At 48.2% G+C, this 10947-nt stretch overlaps 1 protein-coding gene across 1 annotated transcript in view; it reads left to right on the forward strand.

Annotated features, from left to right (window-relative positions):
* SLC6A12 (solute carrier family 6 member 12) overlaps positions 1–10947 on the forward strand; it is a 51407-nt gene that overhangs the window by 31957 nt on the left and 8503 nt on the right. The window contains exons 10-13 of the mRNA XM_009288320.2: positions 1552–1676; positions 1968–2080; positions 3232–3369; positions 4821–4923. Of these exons, the coding sequence (XP_009286595.2) occupies positions 1552–1676; positions 1968–2080; positions 3232–3369; positions 4821–4923 (479 nt within the window). The remainder of the gene's footprint in view (positions 1–1551; positions 1677–1967; positions 2081–3231; positions 3370–4820; positions 4924–10947) is intronic.

Genomic DNA, 10947 nt, shown 5'->3' on the forward strand with positions numbered 1-10947 from the left:
ATGAGGTGCTTAGGGACATGGTTTAGTGAGCATGGTGGTGTTGGGTTGATGGTTGGACTCGATGATCTTAGCGGTCTTTTCCAACCTTAATAATTCTATGATTCTGTGATTATTGAGCTGCTCAGAGTGTGGAAGCTGCAGCGGACCCAGTGTAGGGATGGAGAGTGGCTGAGGGAACACAGAAGCTCCGGAAAATGGCTTTAGTAGTGCTCTCCTGCGTGAGTCAGCTTGGAAACAGGAGAGACTGGAGGCAGGGGAGGAATGAAAATGAAGAGTGTCTCCAGCCACTGTGGAGACACCACGGGCTATCTTGATAGGGTGAGTGAGCAGCGGTGGCACGGCCAGCTCTGCTGTCACTTGCTAGGCAGGGGAGATGGTACAAAGATGATGGCTGGGCCCCCTGTCTCCAGTGCTTTACTGCCATCAGGGTAATGTACTGCCAGAGGCATTTTGATCCTATCAAGAAGATTAATCAAGTCTGTCTGGCCTCCTCCTTGCCCTTGGATTACAGATCTATTTTATCCATGGCCTGACATGGAGCTCAGTGAAGCCATCAGGACCATTTCTGACACCTTTCACAGAGCCCCGAGGAGCAGGGGCTTTGTCGTTCCTTCATGTATTGCTCCAGCATGGATGGGAAAATGTAATTGTACTCTGGAGACATCAATCATCTCTCTTCTTCCATTCTCCAATAGGTGCTGCCACGGCTGTTGGTCAGGCAATTAATACTTTCCCCTGGCTCTCCTGAAATATATCTGTTACCAACAGAGCAGTGTGCTGACGCCTTCCTATGATGCCTTAGGTGCCTTGGACTGGCAGCTTAGTTCTGGGTGGCCCAAATGTGCTGTGTGTCCACGCTGCCCCATAGCAGCTGATGCTGTGGGTCTGCTTTGGCAGCTGCCCAGGCAGGATCCTGGGGTGTGGGGTTTCCAGCCCATCCAGCTCAGACTGGTACCCCATTTTTGCAGGGAATAAGTGCACAAAAGTTTCAGGACAAGTGGCATAGCATGCTCCAGCCTCCATCTGAGCATAGTTAATAAAGACAGTGTAGACACAACCCTTGTCAGGTGAGGATTTTTGTTAACCCATTAGTCCTTGTTTTATCGGACCTGCTGAACCTGTATGTGTTCATGCTTTCAGATGCTCCTCTTTCTTGACTATGTTTACTTTTGCAACCTCTTCCCTTTTCTAATTTGTTGTTTTCCTCATTTTCTCTTTGTTTTTCTTATTCCCTTGACTTCTGTCAACTTTTTTGTTGCCATGTCCCTACGTATATTATTGTGGCATCCTATTCACAAGCCACTGGTGGTGCCCTATGTCTCCCTGTGCTACCTATAGTCCTATAGCTCTTGAACAGTGGGGTACAAGGTAGGTAGGCTGAGTTTTGGCTCTGTTCTGTTTCAAACTTTTTACTTCTGAGGGAGTTCAAGAGCAGCATTGCTGTTCCTTGGTCCATGCTGTCTGGCTGGGGAAGCTGAGTACAGACATGATCCCAAGTGGATCCATTATGCAGTGGGAAACACCAATCTTTCTCTGGTCTCCTCCCTGCAGGGACTGCATCATGCTCTGCTTCCTGAACAGTGCCACCAGCTTCGTTGCTGGTTTTGCCATTTTCTCTGTGCTGGGCTTCATGGCTCGAGAGCAGGCTGTACCCATTGCAGAAGTGGCTGAATCAGGTAGGTTTTTGCAGGAGACTTCAGAGCCAAGGCAAAACAGAAAGCCTGAGGGGGAGGAGACTTTTCTGAAGTGAAACATGGGATGTTATCTACATTCTCCATCACTGTGGGTTTCTGCAGCGAGGTCTGCAGGACCAGTGCTTCCCAACGTGTCTTTTCAGCCCTGCGTGGGCAGGGAGCCATGGTGGGGTGAGCTTTGAAGCTGTATGTGAGCTCACTCTGTGCTGCAGGGTGGTGGTGGCAGGCAGTGGTGTGTGGGGCTCTCGTGGTCATCCTGCGGTCTGTTGGCAGGTCCCGGCCTGGCTTTCATAGCGTATCCAATGGCAGTAACAATGATGCCCGTGTCTCAGCTCTGGTCCTGCCTCTTCTTCCTCATGCTGATCTTCTTGGGACTGGACAGCCAGGTACAGCAAACACACCCTCCTCGTCTAACACCCAGGAGCCTGTCCCCACCCTGAGCACTCCCCAAGGCCATGGGAAAGGATAAGGTGATTATGTGCTTTGCTGGTACCTCAAATACGTTCTCCACATTGCCCACAACACTTTCACAGTGTGGGAGCTCAGAGCCAGGGCCAATGGGAGGCCAGTGATTATGTGTGGTGGCATCTCTGTTTGGCATCCTTCTCCCTGTGTGTACGTGAGGATGTCCCAGCTACATTCCCTCCCACCTCTGTGCCAGCACCGAAACCTTGCACACTGCAGAGTGAGGCCCAGCATGGAGCAGGGCAGTCTGGGAAGGGGAATGGGACTGTTCTCTCCCAGCTGCATCTCACCAGAGCAATCCCTGTGTGCTCTCCTCACTGGTGTGCCCATCTCTTACCCTCCCATGTCCCTGTTATGCCAGGAGCAAAACCCAGCAGAGCACCCTGCAGAGTGCAGTGTGCAACCCTGGCAAGCCAGCACGAGGGGAGCAGGGGGTGTGCCAGCATGCCTGCCAGGCAGGGTGCTCTGCTCAGGCTCCACTTTGCAGCACCTCAGCCCCTGCACCTGGAGAATGAGCTCTCTTTCCTCTGTTTCTCTGGGTCAAGGTCCCCTCCTGTCTCATCTCGCTTATAGCTCTGCTTCATGCTGGCTGGGCTGTCCCAGCAATGGCTGATGTTCTCTTATGAATCCCATGGGTGACATACACTGCATGACCAAGAGCCATGAGGTGATGAGCAGGCGTCCTGCCCCACGGTCAGCCCCGAAAGCCAGCAATTCACCTGCAGGACCCCCAGCCACCCGCTCTACTGGGTTGTCCCAGGCAGTCATGGCATGTTTTGCATGCTCTGTTGGGTTTGAGGCAATTCATCGCACATCTCACAGTTCATCCTCCCAACATGGGGCTGTACTTTTAACCCCTTAGGTCTGCAGCTCCAGAGGAGACCTCAGTGATACACTGAGCTGTGTTTGGGTCCCTAGCAGTTGCAGCTGGCCCTTGGTGGAAGCAAGACAGACAAAAAGAGGAAACAAAAAAATAAGGATTTGGGTGGCTGGAGGAAAAAAGGACAGTGAGAGGGCACGCGTGCTTGGGGAAGGGGAGACACTGTTTTTCCTAACCTGTCTTCTTCTGCAGTTTGTCTGTGTGGAAAGCATGGTGACAGCTGTTATTGACATGTTCCCGGGAGTGTTTCGGAAGAAGGGGCGTCGGGAGCTGCTGATCCTGGCTGTTGCAGTCATATGCTACCTGCTGGGCTTATTGCTGGTCACTGAGGTAAGAAAGGAGTAGCTGGGGTACAGCCGAGCACCAGAAACCCCGCTAGACTGCTCTGGAGGAGTGGGCAGAGACAGCAAGCTCGTCTTTGATGCTGTTAATTATCCTTCATTTCTAATGCATTAACTAGTGTCTCTCACAGCCGGTGCTGCTTTTACTCTGCGTGATGCTAGTGTACTCGCTGCATAACTGAGCCTTCCAGAGTGATGGTCCTGCAGCCCAGAGAAGCTGCCTGACATACAGCTTTGTGCAAATACCAGGCCTGGTGGCTAAAACAAGCTGAGCTGCACAAGCAGAAGCTCTTCTAAGGGCAGTGATCGTTTGCTGGCTGCTTTCCACAAGAAGTAGAGCAGCGGGAGGGAAGATCGGGGGTAATGGCTGCACTGTAACCCTGCCTGAGCCAGAGGGGAGCCTGTGATCCCTGGGACCAGAAGCAGCAGAGCTGTGTCGGTGCGATGCTATGCACAGGGTGTTTACTCTGCTCTGCAGCTAATAGCCAAGCACCTCTTCCTGCACAGGGGTGTGCTGTGCTGCACTGTGCGTGCATACCGCATGCTTGGGTGGGTGTCTTAGCACTCCTCTGTGTTGTCTCCATGTGCTGTGTAGTGACACATAATTCCTGATAAACCTCTTAGGCACTGCTGAATGATCCTCCAACAGGATCCTGGCTACGGATTTGCTGAAGGCAGCTCCCACTGTGATCGAGAGAGCTTTGAGTGAAGCTGCATTAAGGGTTCCTATGGCTTTTGCATGCCGCCTTGCATGGAGGCATCTACTCCCATCATTGCGGGGTGTCACCTCATATGTAGTGGGATGAAGTAGCTCTGCTACTCTGGCAGTGTCTAGTGCCCTTCAGCACTATTTGAAAGCATCTGCTTGACTTGTATTGGAGGGGCTTTCTCTTTGAGAAAACACATGAAAGTATGAGAGAGGAGTCATCCACTGACCTGTAGAGATAGCTGATGGCAACTATGCAGGGCTCAGCTTGAAGGCAGAGGCAGCAGGGAAGCCACCTGTCTCTGCCATTGCAGGGCTTGGACCTTGAGCAATATGTAAAGATGGATGCACCTAAAATGAGGTATCTGAATGTCCTGATCCTCATGATCCCAATTTCTTGGGTGCAAAGTTCTGCACAGCTACATGGCATTTTGAAATGATGCTGGAAACTTGCTAACTGATTTAAAATAAGCAACCAAACTGGCTTCTGCTCCTATGGGCATAGAAACCAGCCTAGCCCAGCAGTATCATAAAATGGGCATGAAATGCTCTCCTGCTGCCAGGCCTGACTGTCTTTTTGGGACAGAGTGGGGGCAGCCCCAAGAGAAGGCTCTTCTCCTTCTCCCACCTGCTCTAGATGCAGTGTTTCTGCTGCTATTCTGCTTGCCTCGGTCATTTTTCCCTCACACTGGAATAGTCCTGCCATGACTCTCTCTTCTCTACCTCTTCAACAGGGTGGGATGTACATCTTCCAGCTCTTTGACTACTATGCTGCCAGCGGCACGTGCCTGCTCTTCCTGGCCATTTTTGAAGTCATCTGTGTAGGATGGGTGTATGGTAAGTGGAGAACAAAAACCTGTGTTGCTCTTTCTCAAGGTAAGGATGGGGGGTTGAGAAGTGGGAGTGGATAGAAAAGATCCTTAGGGGGTAAAGAAATGCTGTAATTACCCTCTTTCTTGTCTAGTTTCCACTGTGCTTCCTTGCAATGTTTCTGAGTTGCTCCACATTTAGAGTAGGAATGGTTTTTCTCTCTCTGAAGGTTCCTCATGTTGAACTACCTTTCTGCTCTTCCCATCTGCCCTTTGAATTAGGAAATCAGCTATATAGAAGTGACTGCTGTTCTTTGGTCTCTGTTACTGTCTGCTTACATTGTGCCTTTAGTTTAGTCCTGTCAGTTAATTTAACACAAAATGCTGGGATGCAGACTTGCTGTGTGTTACTTCTGCGACGATACATGCTTCCTGTTTGCATGGGCTGTGATGGCACTCCTAAAAGAAGGAAACCAACTGCTTGTTAGTCAGTGCAGTAAGAAGAGTATCCTGTGATATCCTACAGGAGATCTCTTCCCTGCTGAATGGTGCCTGAGCACACAGGCTGCAGTTCACCTCCCTGAAGCTCGCATCGAGGCTGATGGCTTTCAGGCAAAGGGTCTAGTTGTGTGTGATGCAGAGCAGCTGCTCTCTCTTAGCTTCATGGAGCTACAGGAGCTCAGTACCTGTAAGGATCGTGCAAAGCTATAGTAGATGCCAGCTTAGACCAGACCCTCAACATCCCACAATCACGCATCTGTTGGCACCTAGCTATGCCAAGCAGCGTGGCCATCCTAACCTAAGGAAAAGATTGCAGGCATGAGCATCATGTTGTGTCTCTTTCAATGGCCAGGAGTGGATGCTCAGGAAGGAGTATAATAGCAGAAAAGTTAGCAATGATACTTTCTGTGAATATTCTTCCAGCTTCTAACAACTTATTATAGAACCATAGAATGGTTTGGGTTGGAAGGGACCTTTAAAGGTCATCTAGTCCAACCACCCTGCCATGGGCAGGGACATCTTTCACTAGATCAGGTTGCTCAAAGCCCTGTCCAACCTGACCTTGAACACTTGCAATGATGGTGCATCCACAACTTCTCTGGGCAACCTGTTCCAGTGTCTCAGCACCCTCACAGTAAAAAATTGCTTCCTATATCCAATCTGAATCTACCCTCTTTCAGTTTAAAACTGTTACCCCTTGTCCTGTCACTAACAAGCCCTATAAAAAGTCTCTCTCTGTCTTTCTTACAAGCCCTCTTTATACATTGAAAGGCCGCAACAAGGTCTCCCCAGAGCCTTCTCATCTCCAGGCTGAACAACCCCAACCCTCCCAGCCTTTTTCACAGGAGAGGTGTTCCAGCCCTCTGATCATTTTCAGGGCCCTTCTCTCAACCCACTCTAACAGGTCCATGTCTTTCTCGTGCTGGGGGTCCTGGAGCCAGATGCAATACTCAGCTTGTTGCCCAGGGATTTCCAGAGCCAGAAGTAAAATCTGTTTATTTCTCTTCTGTTAATTTTTCCAGTTGAGTCAGGTAAGACTTTATCACCCACAAAACGCTGCAGCAAGGAGCTCCATGGCTTGGTCAGGTGTTGTGTGAGGAGTCACTCTCTTTTCCTTGTTTTGAATCTGCCACCTGCTAATTTCATTTGTTGCCACCTTTGTCTTATTTTAGAAAAGACAGTGAACAGTCGGTCCCTGTGTGCTCTCATTGGTGCTTACAGTTTTATAGAGGTTGCATTGGCTGTAGTGCAGTTGCTGCTGAAGGGGTTATCAGTTTCTCCAAACGCTTTATGTACAGCAGGAGCCAATTGCTAGTCTGGATGGACTCTTCTCTTACTGAAATGGTAGCAGGTCCAGCTGCTTGAGCTTGACCTCCGGGGAATGCAAGAGAAGCAGACCTGTAAGAGAGGTTTATTCTGGAGCGGTGTCCTGCAAGGGAAGCTCACCGGAGAGCTTGCAATACCAGACCCTGGCCAGATTTTAATTTAGAGTCACCTTCTACTCAGTCCCTGTGGGATTTATAGGGGGATGGAAATTCCCATCCATTTGTGACAGGGCTTCATCATCACCATGCTCGGTTACATTAAACTGAATTATGCTTTAATGTACAGAGCCCCCCTGCCATTTTTACGGTCACACAGGCCACATGCCTTTTCCGATGACCCATGGAGAGGGGCAATGGCAGACAATGAGCAGCAGGAGAGGTGATGCTGCCCCAGCAGCCTGGAAGTGGGACGGAGCAGCTGGGGACTGAGAAATGGCCCTTTCCCTCACCACCATGGGTTCATTTGCCCCACTCCACATGGTGGGATTTTAACCTTTGATGTTCTGCTTTCCATCCATCGGGCTGATTCTGGTCCAAAGTATAGTCAGAGGGCCAAGGTGAGGAATCTTAGTGGAAAAAAAAGTGCCTGGTGCCAATTAATGTTTTTTTTTCCCAGTCTCAGAATTGGCAGGGCTGAGCCTCTTGCTTACACTGTGAAGAAATACAGTATTTTTGCTAACACAAATACGCGTTCTGAGTTCCCCCTCTCCCAGCACATACACCAACCACCCACCACTTGGCAGCTTCCCTCTGCTGCCAGGCAGCTGCTCTCACAAAGATCTGAGGATTTCCTCGCGTACTGCTCTCTGCCTGTGAAAGGATCGCGTGGCATCAGACCTGCTGATCACATTCCCCAGAGGGGAGTGGTGGAGGCTTTTTGGTTTTTTTTTTTCCCCCCTTCTCCCCTCTCCCTTTGGGACAGGCAGCCCTCATATAAGCAGGCATGGGTTTTGAGCACTGGGATTCACAACATGATGCCACCGAAATGTGCTGCAGGGAGGATATTTTCCAGGCGGTCACAGCATGCACATTAGGATTAGCTCTTCCAGGAGACAGTGAGTGCCTCCATCACTGCAGGAGAGCCGGGGCTGAAACCATTAGGACTGTTTACAAAGCTAAAGTAAAATGATGCCAGCGGGTACCTGTGGGTGGCCCTAGGGTGAACCCGTGTTGTGCTGGTATAAATCTTTCTCTTGCTCTCTTGCTCACTTGCAGCGTGGCTACCAGAAGCGGCAGCCTCCTTCTGCCTGGATTCTGCCTGTTGGGCTTGCTCTGGTTGTGTGTGCTTTATCCTCTCGGATGTACCGGCTACAGGCAATCTTACACGCTTATTTATGGACCATTAGAGGCCTGCTCTGTGCACCTGGTACCCAAAGGGTGCGCAGTTGTTGCAGTGCCACAACGCCTCTGCTGCTGGCATTTTACGCAGGTTTGGCGCAGGTATTGATGCTGCAGGTTTGAGACAGAGAGGGAGCAGATACAAGCTTAGCACTATGGCATAAAGCTGGCGTCATCACCTATTGAAATCCTGCGGATGAAATTGGATATAGATGAATGCAAATAAATGCAGCCTGGGAGAAAAGATTTTAAAAGGAGGGCTTTTTCATAGATTCCAAACTAGCAGATCTGTGAAACTCACTGTTTCTGGATTTTGTAAAAATAAAATAAAATCTTTGTCCCTTTCAGTTTGGGTATCACTTCCAGTTGTTACAAGCTGTGTAAAATGAGAAGGGGTCCATAAGGACAAGACATAAGGATGTAAGCAAATCCCTGGTTGGGTTCATGTGAAATTTATTCCCATGAATTTATGTAGCAAAATTAAATGATTTGTCAGAAACGCATGCAACAGCTTTGAAGGTATATGGGATCGGTCAGCACAAAAGAAGTGGTGCCAGCATGCATGGATAACTGCCCTGTGCCTGCATACCATTCTTCCTTGTCTTGGGATATTGGGGATAACAGCAAACATCTTTGTTCATTCCAGCAAAAATCTCTTTGGGGAAATCTTTATGGTTTTCTCTGCAGGAGCTTTATCTAATCCTTCTAATGTGCTGGGAAGGAAGGGGGACTGCATGCATCCTCCACCTTCTGATTTGCTCAAAAAGCCAATGTTGAGTGATCGAACTGATGGCTTCTTAAGCTTGATTACTTTTTCATCTGCTTGTGAAACGTAGAACACGTAAAACCTCCTGTTCATATACTCTCTGAGGATGTTCATATCAGTCCTCACTGTGTTTCGTGACATCACCGACTGCCACAGTGGCTGTGGAAATGCAGGACCTGATGGTTGTGCTACAGAGAATAGGAATAAGGACAGGTGGAGGCACACTGTAACTAACAACATAAGTTTGGGGTTGTTTTCTTGGTGGAGGATGGATGTCTGTTGTGTCTTTCTTTTTGTTTGGCATCTTTGTATTTCTTTAATTGCTATGTCTTTTCCACTAGATCCTAGATCCAAATTTGCAGTGAAACTTTGGCTTCAATAAAGTTGTATTCTGAATGAATTTATCTGTCATATGTCTGACATCACAGTGTGTTTCTGTAGAAACACTGTATGGTTTAAGAGACTGTGCTATGCTCATATTCTAAGCTGCAAGTCACATCATTTATAGCTCTCCTTTTTTTTTCACCCTGTGGAAGATTTTGGCTTTTTGGCAAAATAATTTTTTTATACCATCTCCCTTTCTTCCCCAGTATATTTTCACAAATGCTTCAGATAAGCCTCATGATATTTACAGCGTGGAAGTTTTAGGGTTCTGTTCTCTGGTGTAGGCTGGGTTCCCACACAAGGCTGCGTGTCCCTTGATATGCCACAGCTTGTTGTCTTTGCTTGAGGCTACCTGTTAACTTGCCAACTTAAGATGGGAACCATGAGGTGTTCAAAGAACCTGCTCTCCCCATCCTAAATATTTAAAAAAGCCTGGTTTAAAAGAGCTTTCCTGCAAACATTAGTCATGGGATATAAAAAATAATGCAAAGAATTACAAAAAAGAAAAGCACATATAACGTGCTTTTGTAGAATTCATATATTTAAAGGAAACACAATATGGCAATTTAATTCTAAGACATAAAAAACACAAACCAAAATAAAAGTCACCAAACCCCAAACACTCGCAAGTGTGACGAGTCCTTTAGGCATATATTTTGCCCAGCCCAGCCTTCTGGTGTTAAGATGCAAAGAAGCATCATCATGCTTGCAGGTGGGAACTGTGGCATGACCTTGAGTTCACAGTGGGATAAATACCCCTAAAGGCAGAGCCCTTTATCAGCTAAGCACTGTGATTAAACTTCAATAAGACAAATATGGTATTATTTCATCCCACAGGTGCTTAATTGGCAACCCTTTCTACGGACAGTCTAGCTCCATTTTTTTGTCTAATATTGTTAATCTATTTTACCTGAGGCAGTCTGATATAATACCTCTGGTTAGCTCTAGTTAGGAAAAAGTTAGGGCATCTTATGAATCACTTTTTGATTCTTCTTCATTTTACATTTCTTTTTGGCCAACATTAGGCTCTTGTTCCTTGAAGACTCTCTTCTGAAGGGAACAGAAAGCCCAACATGCAGACTGGACCCACTTCTTCGGGAAGTCTGCTGTCTCCCTGGGGCCGGGGTTAAAGATGTGAAGAGAAAGCTTCCTACCCTGGTGCAGCCCTCAGATTACTATCCATTATTGATTTTTCAGGTAGGCAGCAATGAAGTTGCAACAAGAAGTCTGAGGGCAATCAAGAGAGACTTCAGGGCCTTGGGACGACTGGTTAAAGGATGAGAAGCACAAGCAGTGTTCTCCTCTGTCCTTCCAGTTGCAGGGAATGATGAGGGCGGAAAGAGGAAAAGCCAGCAAATCAGTACGTGGCTCTGAGCCTGGTGTCACCAGTAGAATTTTGGGTTTTTTCATCATGGGACGGTCTACATGACACGAGGCCTGCTGGCGACAGACGGGGTACACCTGTCTCAAAGGAGGAAAAGGATCTTTGCACAGGAGTTAGCAGGGCTCATTGAAAGAGCTTTGAACGAGATTTGAAGGGGGAAAGGCATAAAACCAAGCTCACTGGAAATAAGCCTGGGGGTGGCACACCAATGTTGGAGGGACGGTGTGCTAGCTAGGTACTTTGGTCTGCCATCTCAGTGGAGGTAGGGGATGGAGATCCAGCAAAGATGCAAGGGTTATGGATGTGTTAGAAACCACGGAAATGCCTGAGGCCTGAGTGGTCACGTAGGAATAT

The sequence above is a fragment of the Aptenodytes forsteri genome, unplaced genomic scaffold (assembly GCF_000699145.1).
Source record: "Aptenodytes forsteri isolate BGI_AS27 unplaced genomic scaffold, ASM69914v1 Scaffold56, whole genome shotgun sequence".
Taxonomy (NCBI): Eukaryota; Metazoa; Chordata; class Aves; order Sphenisciformes; family Spheniscidae; genus Aptenodytes; species Aptenodytes forsteri.